This window comes from Cryptomeria japonica, chromosome 4, assembly GCF_030272615.1.
Source record: "Cryptomeria japonica chromosome 4, Sugi_1.0, whole genome shotgun sequence".
Lineage (NCBI taxonomy): Eukaryota > Viridiplantae > Streptophyta > Pinopsida > Cupressales > Cupressaceae > Cryptomeria > Cryptomeria japonica.
Window position 1 is genome coordinate 663,025,621 of NC_081408.1, and position 15,833 is coordinate 663,041,453.

General features: G+C 39.4%; 1 protein-coding gene across 4 annotated transcripts; it reads left to right on the forward strand.

The window, feature by feature from the left end:
- The first annotated feature begins 681 nt into the window (after positions 1-681).
- LOC131061787 (lysM domain receptor-like kinase 3) lies at positions 682-15,494 on the forward strand. 4 transcript variants are annotated; one of them, XM_057995612.2, is made up of 4 exons: positions 682-3,007; positions 3,479-3,515; positions 7,969-8,036; positions 8,170-15,170. In XM_057995612.2, exon 1 carries the CDS (start codon positions 1,548-1,550, stop codon positions 2,784-2,786), a length of 1,239 nt encoding a protein of 412 aa, XP_057851595.2. In that variant the 5' UTR covers positions 682-1,547; the 3' UTR covers positions 2,787-3,007; positions 3,479-3,515; positions 7,969-8,036; positions 8,170-15,170. The 4 variants fall into 4 exon arrangements, with proteins under 4 accessions (XP_057851595.2, XP_057851594.2, XP_057851597.2 ...); XM_057995611.2 differs by having other exon boundaries at positions 682-3,515; XM_057995614.2 differs by lacking the exons at positions 3,479-3,515; positions 7,969-8,036; positions 8,170-15,170 and adding an exon at positions 15,179-15,494.
- The last annotated feature ends 339 nt before the right edge of the window (positions 15,495-15,833 follow it).

Here is a 15,833-nt window from a genome sequence, read left to right on the forward strand (position 1 = left end):
TCCCAATAGTTTGACATATAAGCATGGGCGAGGGGTCTTTTGGCAAGCGCATCCACCTCCTCCTCACTCGACTTAAAATAATAAAAATCAGAATATTAAAAATCTCTATTAGAGTTCATCAAGATAAGAAAATGGAGGCGTTTCCGTAATCACCAATGCTCTACTCGCTCGTGAAGAGCGTCCTGAACTTGTCTTTTCTCTGCATTTGTGATAAATGCAATCAAGTGGTACTACCGCCAACTACGGGAAAACTTGGCATGCGTAAAAAAATGTGAAAACATGGATCGGAAAATGTGCCTGGGAAAAGTATGCCGAAAAAGATTTTACGGGAAGGCTGACAATTTTCCGGGCTAAAGCCCATACTAAAAGCCTATCAGCTTAATTAAATATTCAAATTTTAACTATTAGATATACAAATAGACACATAAAATAATAGACTTTTAACCATCATATATTAGTTATTTTTTTTCCTAGATACCAAATTATTTATCAAAAAATATCAATTTAAACTGAGACCTGCAAAATCAACTTGCACTTTCTTTTAAGAAATTAGAATCTAAATGGGTCTGAAAGCTAAGCACTTCTGAACCACGCCGCCGAAAGTGTCAATGGAGATCCAAGCCCGACCTTAAGCCGCCACTTGGATGCGGAGTCTTCCCATTTGCCGTCAGTTTGCAGTCATAGAAGTGTGACAAAATGTCTTTCAACATTGCTTTGATTCTCATGAGCAAATCAGATACACTCAGATTCGACGGTGCCACATTTGCCAAATAATATTATTAAACTCTAAACAAATAATATATTTCCTATGATATATCTGACAAAACGTCAAAATAAAACCTGGGTGACAGGATTTTGTGTCGCCAAGCATGTGGAGAAGCACAGTTTGACAACGAAGGGTTCCAATATATATATGTGAACGTTTACGAATGTACAAATTTTTCCATTGAATTCAAAGTTGGGTACTCCTGTGATGCGTCTCAGATTTGGTCGCTGCAATTTCGCTAGGTAATGACTCCCAAGGATTTTAATTTATGATCTTTGGGTTCCCACCGGAGAAAAATACTTAAAGATTGATTGAAATTGGCGGTTTGTGTGGGATCAGAGGCAGGTTTGTGTGGGATTTTGTTATTCTTCTGTTTAGTAGATTAAGGTGGGTGTTTGGCCAATGGAATTTTCATTGAGTATGGCATGTCATACCAGCTTGTTGGTCAGGTTCCTGTTTTGGGAAAGTGGTTTTTAACTGATTAAAACATGCCGTCACTAGATGAGTTTGTATGGCAATGTATTTGACCATTGGAGGGGGGAGCTTTTCCTGTTATGGATAAGTTTATATGGCTTTGAATCTGTCAATTGGAATGGGGGATCTTTTGCTGCTATGGGGTGTTAGAGATATGCTGCAGGGGACATAAAAATCCATACTACTCAGAAGAAGCTGACAAAGTAGAATGACAGTTCCACGCACTGTTAAGAGCAGCTAGGACGGGAAATTGGCCTCCCATTGTCATGCTGCTGCTCTCTTCCAACAATATAATCAATCCTAAGCAATGTGCCGGACCAAACTCAAACTTGTAAAAGAACCCATTCCTCTCAAACCGTCCTCTAGAAAGCCCAGATCTTCAGACGAAATATTAATCAGCACCAGCAAGAGTACAGATTCAGGCGTACATTCGAGCAGCCTATTTTCTAAAGGATCCACCAGCAGTGCCCAATCTCTTGCCAGCTATAAAGATTTACTTCCAGACAATCCTAATATCTATGCATTCAAGGAAATCACTTTGGCTACAAACCATTTTCGTTATGGAAAATTAGGGAATTCCTCAGTCTGGAAATGCACATTGAGAAATAAGCCTGTGGTTGTTACAGAAAGAATCAGGACAGGTCCAGTAGATTTTAGGGCAAAACTCAGAGAAATCTGTAGTGTTCATCACAGAAGTATAGTTGAGCTTTTAGGTGTGTGTGAGGAAGAGGACCGTCTCTATCTTGTTTATCAGTATGTGGAGGGTTCTAGTATGAAAGAATGTCTACGCGGTAGCAAAGCCCCTGGATATACGGTTCTTTCTTCATGGCTTTCAAGAATACAGATTGCTGTAGATGTAGCCCAAGGGCTTGAATATATGCACCATGATATATCCTTCAATTATGTCCATAAGTATATTAAGAGTAGCAGCATAATTATTGTAGGGCCTGATTTGAATGCAAGAATCACACATTTTGGGACTTCTGAGTTAACTGGTGAACTGTCTGCGAAACATGAGGGCGAGCAATCCTCAAGCACAGAGATTACAGAGGAGGATTCTGGGGAGACTAGTGGGCAGTTCAAGCGGTCACGCAGTAGGAAAATTATTGGGTCACAAGGTTACATGGCTCCGGAGTTTGCTGCAAGCGGTAAAATTTCTCAAAAAACTGATATTTTTGCATTTGGGATGGTTTTGTTGGAGCTTTTGACTGGACAGGAGCCTGTAAAATTTTCTTTTGATGCAACGAAGAATCAGTACAAGAGAGTTTCACTCACTGAGACCCTCTTTCAAATGATTTCGGAATCAGATTTTTCTGCCAAGCTGCGGACATGGATTGATCCTCGGCTTAAAGATTCTTACCCTGTTGATAGTGCTGAGAAAGTTGCAAAGCTCGCAGCAACATGTGTAGATATAGGTCCACACGATAGGCCGGATATGAGACATGTAGCTGGAGAGCTATCTAAAATTTATCTGAAATCTAAGAAATGGTCAGAGGAACTGGAGGCAAATAAAGCCTTCATGAGTACCACAATGGAGGCTAGATAGCTTGATAAAGTATAGGATTTTTTCTCCATTTTCTGCATAGGCCTTTGGGTTGGTTCTGAAAATCAAAGGTGTTTAGATGTGGTCCACACAATGGACCGAACATGAGACATGTATCTGGAGAGCTATCTAAAATCTATCTGAAATCTAAGAAATGGTCAGAGAAAATGAAAGCGAATAAAGCACTCATGAGGGCTACATTGGAGGCTAGATAAAATGATACGGTATGGGATTCTTTCATCATTTTCTACGTAGGGCCTTTTTGTTGTTTCTGAAAGTGTAAGATGTTTAGATATAGTTCACACAATAGATTGGATGTAAGACATGTGCCTGGAGAGCTACCTAAAATTTATCTGAAATCTAAGAAATGGTCAGAGAAAATGAAGGTGAATAAAGCCTTCATGAGTGCCACTTTAAGGTAGAGAGCATGATAGAGTATGGAATTCTGTCTTAATTTTCAGCATAAGGCCTTTGTGTTGGTTCTCGGTGTTGGTTCTCAAAGTGTGATCAATATTGAATAGAGAACTTCCTTTGAGTTCTTGGATTCTGCTCTCTTCTGCTCCAAACACAACATATTATTATGTAGTCAGAGACATTGTGGATAGCAGAATATAACTATTATAGAAAGGAGTGATTTGTAATTCTAAAATAACAGAAACAGGAAGTTCTCTTATATTGATTTTTCTTTATTGAAGATCTTAGGCTTGAAGAGGAGGCCCTTATTTCTCTTGGGTAGTGTTGACGTGTATTTTGTACACTATCAAACACAGAATAAAATACCTAAAGGTACCTTATCCTCTCTTGAGTAAAGTCGCTAACTGCTGAAGATATCGCAAGAAGGATCAGTTAGGATGACTCCAATGTTCTTTTTAGTAGGGTCTCTACGTGTGGACAAGCTCCAGTGGTATGATGTGATTTGTTGGAATCACAAGGGGACTTACATTTGATGATTGAACTTCTGATCTGCTTTGCTGGAACACAGGCTCTTACTAGCTTAGATTTGAAAAAATGGAAAAAGGATGAGGGCGAAGAGAGGATCTAATCCTAATATTAAGAATGTAGGAGCAATGATTGATCTTTGATGAAACTCTAACTAGGTCTTGTTTTGACATCGCAGGACCATCTCCACAAGGCTAGTGCGATCTTCGAAGGGAAGCTTTATGATGTTCAAATCATCACGGCAGGCATAGACACCATCAGGTTGATGCATATCAATGAAGAAGCGACAATTGAAGTTAAGCTTAAGCTGAATGATTCCAGTTGACTACACAAGGCAAGTCTACAATCAACAAACTGCTAGTAGTATGGATATGCGAATTTCACCATCAATCAAGCATATTTCTTCCACTCATCTAATAACATGAAATCAAATATGAGAAGTATAAAGACCATGCAAATTGTCGAATCGACTCATGAATTTCACCATTTCTTCAATGAAGTTACAAGTCTCTTACAACAACATCTTGGCAACAATCTTTGCCTTCTCTCTCTACTCTACTCTAATTGCTATTTTATCAACTATATTCTAACTCTTCCAACTATCTTCTAACTCTCTAACTATTGCTAATTTCTAATGCCTTTACAAAATGAAATGACAGGGCTTATATAGTGCCCTCAATACAATTCGATGGCTTAGATCAATTCGAGATCAATGGCCAAGATTCAACAATGAAAACCCTAATTAGGGTTTGTTACAACCATTACATAACATTTAATGCTTGACCAATGATAAAATTGTATTGCTTGGACACATGTCCTCTCTAGAAAAATCGACCAATGGATAGCCGGGGTAGGTACATCGGAGTTTGTGCCACCTTCCATGAGTTAGGTACATTGAATCTGGACATGCTGAGGTGGACCTATCCGACTGGAGAAGCGATGACTAGGATGCCACCTCGTCTGACACTTGTAGCTTGGTAGATATTCAATTTGATGTTGTTGAGAAGCTATCTTTAATTAACTCTTCTGAAATTATCTGCTTCTTCAACGAACCCTTTGTTCTGACTTCTTGTGTCCTTGATTTGCAAGATGATGATGTACCTCGCCTTGGAATGCTGGATTGGAAGAAGCCGCCCTTATCCTTGCTTGATCGTCCTTGAGGAGACCGTCTTTGATCTGGCTTAATTTTCCTTGAGGAGAACCTTCTTGGTACCTACACAACATTTCAAAATTAGTAATATATCTTTGAAAAAATTAAACTTTGAAAGGAAGATTCAAGATTTTAATTAGGAAACTTCATGATAAATCTTGAGTTATCATTTCCTAATTTAGGATTTTCAAAGCAAAATTTAAATCTTCAAAAATGGTGCCAAGGTGATTACGCCATACCTCCACTTGAGAACTAAATCTAAGAAAAGATGCAAAATTAAGCAAGTTTGCTAAGCAAAATGTGGATCGAAGTCTTCAAAATGTGCTTCTTCTATCAACTTCACCACCTCTAGCCTTCAACGCCTTGAGGAAAATTCGCTCCACCTCTGGACCAGATTTCGCACTCCCCTTGAATGGAAATTTCGCACCTTTCCTCAATGAAATTCGCACTTCCTCCTTGTCTTCTCCAAATCGCATGCAAGGAAGTTTGAATGATGATTTGAAAATGAAATAACTCACCCCTCCTTTATAGGCGCTCACCCTCTCATTTACCTCTAGGCCAACTTTGTAAAAATAAGGCAATTAAAACAAATTTCAAATGAAAATCAAGGCCGACTTTTATAAAATATAATCCAAGCGCACCAATTTTATTAAAATTAATAATTAATTAAAATGCCTTTGTGATTAATTTTTTTTTGAAAAAGGCAAAATTAATTAATAAATGTTTCATGCGCTATTTTTAAATGCTAATTTTAATTGAATATTTCAAACTTTATCGATTTTTAGCATTTAATGTAATTTGAAAATGATGTTGGCGCCAAGCATGGAAGATGTAAGGGGTACAAACCACATCGCTCTAGTCCCTGGGAGAGGGACAGGAGCGATTTTGCATTTTGTTCTTGATTTTCTCGCCTTTTACGTTCAAAATCACTTCCTCTACGTTGAAACTGGCATCTTCATTGGGAATCTCGAGCTTGATCGATTCAATGTTGTAGATGGATGCCTCTTAAGACCATTATCGCCCTGGTCCCTTGGTGAGGGACAGGAGCGAACTTGCTTTTTCTTCCTTGGTCTTTCACCTCTTTAATCACCAATTTATATCACAAGGCAAGTAATGACTTTGTTCTTTCATTCCACGCATACTTACTTGTCTTTTACAAGGCAAATTTGATATTTGAATGTTCATCGCCCTAGTCCCTTGGTGAGGGACAGGAGCGAACTTTGAATCCTAGCTCAAATTTGTCATTTTTTAACCTCAACTCCTTGTTCATCACCTTTCTAATGACGTTTTCAATCTTGTGTAACTTTGATTTGATGTGATCCTTTAGAAAGAATGATTGATTTTATGAATATCGCCCTGGTCCTTGACTGAAGGACAGGAGCGAACTTTCCTCTTTGCTCAAGTTGGTCACCTTTTGACGTTTGGTTCCTTGCTTATCATCTTCTCAAAGGCATTTTCGACCTTGTATAACTTTGCTTTGATGTGATCTAGGAAGAAAAATGATGGATTTTGTGAATATCGCCCTGGTCCTTGACTGAAGGACAGGAGCGAACTTTGATCTATGGTGCAAATCCTCCATCATATTGATATCAAATAATCTTCAAGGCGTAGAATGATGTCCTTTATTCCTTCTTGAACATTTGAAACGAACGTGGCCTTCAAAGTTTAAGCATATTTGACTATTTCGCTCTGGTCCCTTGGAGAGGGACAGGAGCGAATTTGGACTTGTAGGCTCCATCACACTTTGTTAACTTCAAAAATTATCTTCGATAGACTCGTTGTGTCCCCTTTCATTCATCTTTGACATGGAATTTGCTCCAAATTGGTGAGAAATTTGTCTTAGGAAGAAATCGCTTTGGTCCCTTGGAGAGGGACAGGAGCGCCTAGGACAAAATAGGCTTCACTGGCGTCTTGCACTCTTCAAAATTATATTCAATAGATTCGTTACGCCTCCTTTTACTTGCCTCAAACTTAAAAAACTCATTTCACTTCGCCAAAAACTTGTCTTGTGGAGGAATCGCCCTGGTCCCTGAGAGAGGGACGGGAGCTATCACTTAAATTCGCCCTGGTCCCTGGCAGAGGGACAGGAGCGATTTTGCTTCTAGGGTCAATTTTCCTCATGATTGCGCTTTCAAGTTATATTCAACTGATAAAATGTATCTCCTTTGATCTTCTCAATTCGCGAAATCGTTCAAATCTTTCAAGGACAAGGCAATTTTGGATTTCAAGCTCCGGTCCTTCAGTGAGGGACAGGAGCGATTTTTGTCCTCCAGGCCCAAATGCTTCACTTTTCACCATGAAATGTCTTTGCTAGGGAAGATATCATCCTGCTTCATGCTATGAATAAAAGTTAATGTCCAAAAAAAAGGTCTAAAATTGTGCATATAAAGAAAATCGCTCTGGTCCTTCAGTGAGGGACAGGAGCGAATTTGACCTTCTAGGCAAAAACTTCATCATTTCATTGCTTTTGATCAAGTTTGGATGCCCCATCATGCTCATCTTGCCCTTCACCATGCCTTCGATGTCTCAATTCGTCCAAACAAGGTCAGGAATGGCTCAAATAAGTATTATCGCCCTGGTCCCTTGGTGAGGGACAAGAGCGCTTCGCCTTGGTCCTCCTGGGAGGGACAGGAGCGAAATTCGCTCTGGATCCTCAGTGAAGGACAGGGGCGAAATTTGAGTTTTCGAACTCTCTATCAGGACAATTTTAATGGAATATAACATTTAAGTATAAGTGACATTATACTTTAAGTTATATTCCATATATACTTTCAGGGTGTTTGAGAGTGGTTTCAGACCTCCAGGAGTTATATTGCAAAATCTAGTTTTTAGAGGTTTTTCAGTTTCCAGACTTAGTCAAATTCAGGATCAGGACATTCAGACTTAGCCAAATTTTCAGGACATTCCAGACTTAGCCAAATTTCAGGATCAAGACATCACTCAAGCCGGACTTGCTTATCCATGTGATCACCTGGGCGACACTCAAAATGCAAAGGCTAACTAACAAAACCCTAAAAGACCAAAAAACAAACCCTAAAAAGCAAAAAACATGGGTCCCCATTTGCAATGGGGCGATGTGTGAAAACGTCACAACAGGTAGGCGAGGGCTTCAATTCGTTATTCTGTAACGTACAGCATGCACCTCATCCTTTTGTTTTAAACGGGTAAGCAAATTGCTTCCCTTCATTCACAATTGTATACTGAAAATTGATTATTTTAAAGCAATTATTGTTTACAAACCGTTGTTGAAATTATTTTCATTATACACTCTTACTGTAGCACTGAAATTTTTTGCAGTGATACCTGGTGCAGTTACCAGAGACAATTCTCATTGCGAATTGTTTGTCATGGAAGCAGCATTTTAGGTCATACCAGTTAATACCCTTGTGGAAAATCTTAGCACCTTGTGCATTTGATGATCTATAATTGATAAAGTTTCTACATACTGAAAGTAAATGAAGGTTGTATACTGAACCTACTTGAACTGAGCTTCAAATCACATAATATTGAATATATCTTGTGTAAGAATTAGTGTGTGTTTGTTGCTGGAAATGAAAAATGTAACTATAATAACAAAATTCAAGTGCAAATAATATCAGATACCTAAGGTTTTTAACCTGGAAACCTCACTGGGGAGAAGACCAGCTTGTAAGTGTAATTTGATCACTTCCCTTAATTACTTCAGTTTGGCAATTACATAGAGCATAATATGGTGTCTGTCAACAACAGTATACTTAGGTTTTTTTAGCTAAATTTCAATGCACTTGCACATACAGAACTTGGCTACTATTTGTCAATTACCACGTGCCAGTATATCAATCCTGAAGGACTGTTTGCACAAGGCATGCCGCGTTTAGAGATCTTCATGCAGCACGTGCATGATGCTTACTGGTAAATCAAATACAAAAATAGCACACTCAAGACATCACACTTGGAAGATAAATAACCTTTACATTGCTCAAATTCATCTAAATATCTGGGCATGGTTGCACAGTAGACCCGAACAAAAAGGTTCATGTGACATTTACATTAATGCTTCTGACCAAAATCGAGCAGCACTTTGTTGCAAAAGTTTTTGCTCTCTGAATTACTACACTACCCCTGTATATGTAGGAATCCAAGAAGAGCACTGATTCAGATTACCCTAGCTGCATATCTGTGCTTTTATTTATTCTATGATGGCTGAAAACCAGGGAAAGAATGTGTGGTGCATGTCCATCTAACATTCCAATCCTAAGCTACCCAAAACTTACTTATCTTCCATATAGCAGGTGCAGCATGCACAAATACAAATATTGGTGTCAAAATATACACAAGATATTACAGAAGTATAGTGACAATATCCTCTCGGCACAATCATCTGTTCTGCCAACCTAATGCAGGAGCATCTGGGCTCACATGCGATCCAACATCAACCAAAAAGACATCTAAGGTTCACTTCTGTCTGCTTTGTTCTTGTTTGTATTGTGTTTGCTTGAGGAAATTTTAGCTCGAAGTTGGCCATTCTAAGGGCATCACATGGTAGAAGTCCCTAATTGGTACTTGTAGTTTAATTTGGTGGAAAAAGGAGAAAAACGGCTAAGTAATAGCTGACTGGAGTTTTTGGCCTCTTTAGGAATTGGTTGAAGGTCAGCTGGTTCCAAGAACCTTTGGAAATGCCGATAATTTCGGGTCCTAGTGAAATTGCCAACAAGCTCATTCTTGAGTTTTTCGGCTAAGTAAAAATTTCCATCTTGTCAAAGAGCATAATGGGTGTCTCTGTTTGAATTTTGGGTGAAATTGGACAAGTTTGGGCAAAGCTATGAAGAGTCAGAGGTTAAGCCTAGATCGGGAACAAATCATAGGAATGATAGGTTTCAGGAACACTCAAAACCCTTGACAGAGCTTCAAGTTCCTTTGGAACTCCTGATTGTTGATGAAGACTTAGAAGTTTTTGAAGTTTGTTAAGATCACAGAGTTCCTGGTGGATCGGAAAGCTTCAGCAAGGTACAGATCACAAGCCTAGATAGTGTTGGGAACATTGGGAGGCCCTGATGGTTCCCATTCCCACTCATTTTGTCGACAACCAAGGAAGAAACATGGGTTCTTCATAAACCCCAACACCCTAACGAATGGTGAAGGGTAGGAGTTCCTAAGAACCCCCGAAGCCCCAACAATATATGGAACCCTGGAAGGCTGAAGCCTGACTAGGTACACAAAGACATTGTCGACCTTGACAGTTGACAAGAGCTAAAAGCAGATAGAGGCCAAAAATGGATGCCGATCGGGGAGTACTAGTTCCTGGCTGTATAAAAACCCTTGACAAAGTGATAAACGATGGTAGAAAATGACAAAGCGACCTAAAGGCGATTATATGGCCGGTGAAGTGGATCAAGGTGACAACTGCTTAGGTGCCACATGTCCCAACATGTTTAGAATGTGGAGCAGCTGAATCTTCCCTTGTTTGCCCTGTAAGGGTAAACTTTGGACTAATTTGAAGGAACTTTTTGGGGAAGCCAAGAGAGGATGGTTGGAAGAGTCTCCTGCTGTGTTTGCAGAGAGAAAAGCCATGAATAGAGGGCCAAATTTGTAATCTATGAGGAATGTAAACCTTTTGAAACAAGAAATAAAATATATTGAATATTGTGAATGTTTTATTTTGTATAGCTTCTGTTGCATGTGAGAGTAGTGTGTGTGTTGTTTGTTGGCTACATGACTGGGCGGTTTGGTAAGACTCATTGGCCACGACTGGACCATGTGGTATGAGAGGAGTTGCTCACGGAGGATGTGTTGAGTGAGATATGTTGAGGTGAGTTGCATGAAAGGGTTGAGGTTGGGCAGGTTTGTTGCAGGAGTCTTGTAAGTGTAGAGAAGGGTGAGAGTCTATGGTTGTCCTCTAGCAAAGGTTGAGCTTGGGTAGAAGGTGCACCGAGAGTTCTTCTATCGAGAGAGAGTAGGTAGAGGAAGTGAGAGGCGTGTCTTCCGGAAACCTTTGTTGGGTAGAGGATATGTGAGTGTGAGATTGAGTTTGTTGCAGGTGTGAGAGGAACCTATATCTACGGAGAGCAGTCTCTAAAGGTTTGTGAGTTCATGTGTGCTTGAGTGTGTGTGAGATAGAATAGAGAAAGAGAGTGGGGTTTGTCTTGGGAAAGGTGTTGGGGATTTCAATCCTTGTCAGGAGAGGAAGGGTGTACAAGGCTAGAGATGAAGGGGATGTTGAAGGGCTTGAGAGAGGCCAGAGTAGAAGTGAAGAACAGAAGAGAAGAGGACAATGTGGGTTTGTGTACAGATGAACCCGTGTGTCTAGGGAAAGAAGAGATTGCAGCAATAGAAACATGTCTTGTTGAAGGCATGGGAGACGTGGAGAAAAAAGTTGAAGAGGTAGTGTAGTAGAGCATGAAAAAACTTGTCACCATGCAAGAAGAAGAAGATGATGAAGTAGGTGTGGTTGCAGTAGTGTGCCTTAGTGAAGGTGTTGAGGTGTTGGTGGCTGAAGTTGTGCATGGATAAGTTACAATGGTGGAGAAGAGTGGGGTTGCAACAAAGAATGGTGAAGAAAATATTGCACTAGAAGTTGAAGAGGAGGGTGATAGAACAAAAGCTGTCGAGTGTCCTTCAAAGGACATGAAAGAATTGGAAGATGAAAGTGCAGTTGATGATGGAGAGGGAGAGGCTGTAGCAGACAGTGATGTGAAAGATTCTACAGAGAATGGTGTAGATGAGGTAGAAAGAGAAGAAGGTTCTTGGTAGGAAGGCTGTAGCATAGTGGGTTAAAAACCACTAGAGGGAGAAGAGGGATTAGGGAAGGTGAGAAGTTGAGGAATATTGAGTGGAGGAGTTTGGGCTATGGTGGGTTCAGTCCCACGAGAGAACAGAGAGCAGAGTACATTTGGAGGAGGTGGTTGGGTTGTGGTGGACGTAGGTCCACGAGAAGGAAGATGAATGAAGAGAAAATTGGGTGGAGGATGGCACTAGTCCTAGCCAAATGCTGGAAGAGGCAAAGGAAGAAAATTTCTAATGAGCTTTCTTCAATGATGGAGTTTGTTGTAGGTTGGGCACAACCTAGAAGGGTAGTTTTACCACTCAACTCCGTTTTGTGAGCTATGCTCACCAACTTCTTACTTGGCATGTCTAATGCAAGAGTATCTGGGCTCATAGGTGTCCAACATCAACCAAAAAGACATCTCAGTTTCAATTTTGTTTGCTTTATCCTTTTTGGTTTTCGTTTTTGCTCTAGGAGGAAATTTTAGGTTGAAGTTGGCCAATTTAAGGGCATCATTTGGTAGAAGGCCCTAATGGGTACTTGTAGGTTTTATTTAGTGGAAAAAGGAGTAAAAGCAACTAAGTTATAGCTGATCAAAGGTTTCAACCTCCTTAGGAATCGGTTAGAGATTTAGCTGGTTCTAAGAACCCTTGGAACCATCGACAGTTCCAAGTCCTAGTGAAATCATTAACAGGCTCATTCTTGGGTTTTTCAGCTAAGTAAAGGTTCCATCTTGTAAAGGAGCCTAAAGGGTGTCTTTGTTTGAAATTTGTGTGAAATTGGACACGTTTAGGCAAAGTTATGAAGAGTCGGAGGTTAAGCCCAAGTTGGGAACAAATTGGAGGAACGGTAGGTTTCAAGAACCACCTTGAACCCTTGATGGAGTTCCAAGTTCCTTGGGAACCCTTGATCGTCCATGAAGACTTAGAAGTTTCTGAAGTTCATAAAGATTACAAAGTTCTTGATGGATCAAAAAGCTCCAACAAGGTGCAATCAAAGGTCTAGTGAGTGTTGGGAAAATTGAGAAGCCCTTATGTTTTTGTACCACTCATATCCCCAACGACCAAGGAAGAGGCACAGGTTCCTCATGAACCTCGACACTTTGAAAAAGGGCGAAGGGTAGGAGTTCCCAAGAACCCTGAAGCCTCGATAGTAGATGGAACCTCAAAAGGCTGAAGCTTGATTTGGGTGCACAAAGACATTATCGGCCTTGATGCCTAACAAGGGCTAAAAGCAATACAAAGGCTGAAGATCGATGACGATTGGGTAATGCTAGTTCCTGGCCTAACTGAAATCTCCAACAAAGTGATAAATGACACCAGCAAGCTATAGGGCAACATGAAAGCAATATGGCCTACAAAGTGGATCAAGCGGATGAATGCTTGGGTGCCATGTGTATTGACGTGTCAGAATGTGGGGTGGCTGAATCTTCTCCTTTTTGTGTGCTATAAAGGCAAAATTTGGACTCATTTGAAAGAACTTTTTGGGGAAGTTGAGAGAAGATGGCTGGGAGAGTCTCCTGTCAAGTTCGTTGAGAGAAAGGCCATGAATAGATGGCCAAGTTTGTAATCTGTGAAGAATGCAAACTTTCTGAACCATGAAATAAAATATTTTGAATATTGTGAATGTTTATTTTGTCTGGCTTTTGTTGCATGTGAGATTAGTGTGTGTGTTGTTGGCTGTATGACTGGGTGGTCTGGTAAGACTCCCTGGCCACGACTGCACCACAACCACTCCAATTTTTTCTTTTTCAAATACAAATTATATTTACCATTCTTGTGAGTGCGTGATGTGATAGGGGGTTGTTTAGCTGTAGCTCTTGGAAGCAGAAGGTCCCAGGTTCAATCAAATTAAAAAGTTTTTGATTAAGTAGAGCTTTTCAGGGTGCATCTCAAAAGATGGTTGCAAACTATGACATCAACTGCAAAATGTGTTTTTGAAGAAAAGTTAATCCCTTAACTGAAGCTTGCCTAGAGGTATGTAGGTGTGTCTTTGTATTGTCATGAAAAAATTGAACGTCTTGCTCCTCTGGTCCACCTGGTTTTTGCATGTCCCGCATTCTTTGCTTTCTGCCATGTCTTCAACTACCTTGACCAGCTTCTTGATCTGTCTGTGCATGATACTGGACAGCTCCTTAAGTTGCTACATTTACTTTCCAGTAGGATCAGCATACCTGGACCAGTCAAACTAAGTATCACTTTTGTAGTCCTGTTTCATCTTAAAATTTAACAGGAATGTATTATCAGTGTGTCAATGTTAAATCAATAAAAAACAATTACTTTACTGTCAAATCTGTTTAAAACATTTACTTTACTATCAAACCTGTTAAAAACAATTACTTTACCATTTAAAACATTTACTTTACTGTTAAAAACAATTACTTTACCCCACTTATAATGGAAAACAATTATTTGACTGACGAATCAAAACAATGGAAAACATATTACAAACGAATTTCGCTGCAGAAACAGCCGTTAGAAACGAGAAATGCGTTTCTCCCGTTGAAACGCGAAACGACGGGAGACCATCGCGTTTCTGGCAACTAAGGTATTAGATAGGCCTGATGAAGCATCTTTTCTTTTTCTGTTGGTTTCTTACATCCCAGAATACATCTCCAGACTGAAACCTACCATACCAATAGCTGATGTGCATGGTTTTGTCTCTGAAGTTCTGATATCTTAAGGGTGTAACTTGTAACACAGAAAATTATTGTTATCCATTCCTCGAACTTGTCTACTATCAGTCTTAGAACATATGACTTGCAATTGTGGTTGATTCACTGATCCAAGTGCAGCCACGTGACCTTCAGAGAACAATCTAGGAGATATAGAAATCTAGGCAAACCAGTTTGTGTGTTTACCCTTTCTGGTAATGAGAATCTTCAGTTTCGACTTTATTACATGTATACACCCATTGTATTCTATTCATTTCTACATTCAATAGATTTAGCATGCATTTGCAAAAGTATTTGGTGCCAAATTTGTACTGGTTAGTTGTGTTTTTCTTTTTCTTTTGCATATTCTATAATTCTGTCTTTCAGTAAGATAGGATTGCCCCCTGCACAACCTGGGATCCAGATCATTCACTTTATCTAGAAGTGCTGTTTTGGACAATTAAAATCAGAATTTTGTATATTTCATAGTTTGGATTCAGTAATTGGATTATATGGAAGTTGCAGAATCGGTAGTGCCTTAGATTCAGCAGTTCTCATGATGTATCTGGGCAAAACAAAAGGAGATCAATTTGCAGAATTACACCAAGAATGCATAAATGGCTATCATTACATAGCAATAAAAAAGTTGGGGAGGAAAATTTTTAAAACATCTTTAACTTAATTAGTTAAGATACTAATCAGACTCCATGAAGTTGGAAGAAGGGCACCAGCATATATTAACCATATGAACCTAATCTTGCGAATTAGTCGACCATATCCAAAACTACCTGTTTACCAAAACTGTCACTATTGCACTGCTAGTATTCACTTATCAAGTTTTCTGTGGCTTGGAAACTCCAATTTTTATTTCCAGCAACAAATGTAGTTGTTTCCTAACTTTGTCTGTGCAGATACCAGCTATGAGCAGGTTTGGGCATCTGAATTTATCATCTCCCAGCCCAGACACAAAGAGAGGAGACAAAGCAAATTACTGGTGCCTTGTTGCCAATGATTATGGCATAGCAACAATAGATGCCAACGGCAGGGCACACACAAGGATCTCAATGACTATGGTGTGTATGAACCTAATAGAGCTTCGATAGATCCTTAAATTGCATAATGGATAGTCAGTGTGTGAGCACAAACATTGAGAATAAGCTTGATTAATTTTAAGATGATTATTACAGAGGCTTCATTAAACTAAACAAAATTAGTACCTTCTCAAAGTTTTTGTTTGGCAATCTAAAATTGCGTATACGCTTTGCTATATTAAATTAAACAATAATTGATTGTTTCCCTGAGTTTTTGTCTGGCAATCCAGTTTTGTGTATATGCTCTGCATTATCTCCAAGGTTTATTATTTTGCATTATATATGTTTAAGAATTATGAAGAATTCTACCCTTACCAAAGTATCGTTAGGTTATTTGTGAAGAGAATGTTTCTCACTTTTAAGTTTTAGGGTTGGTCCTAACGATCAAATTGTTGTCGCTTAAGGCTATGAACTCCATCAAGTAGATGAGAATTTATGTTAAATATGAAGCCATCCCTTAAAATCGCTTACCTTC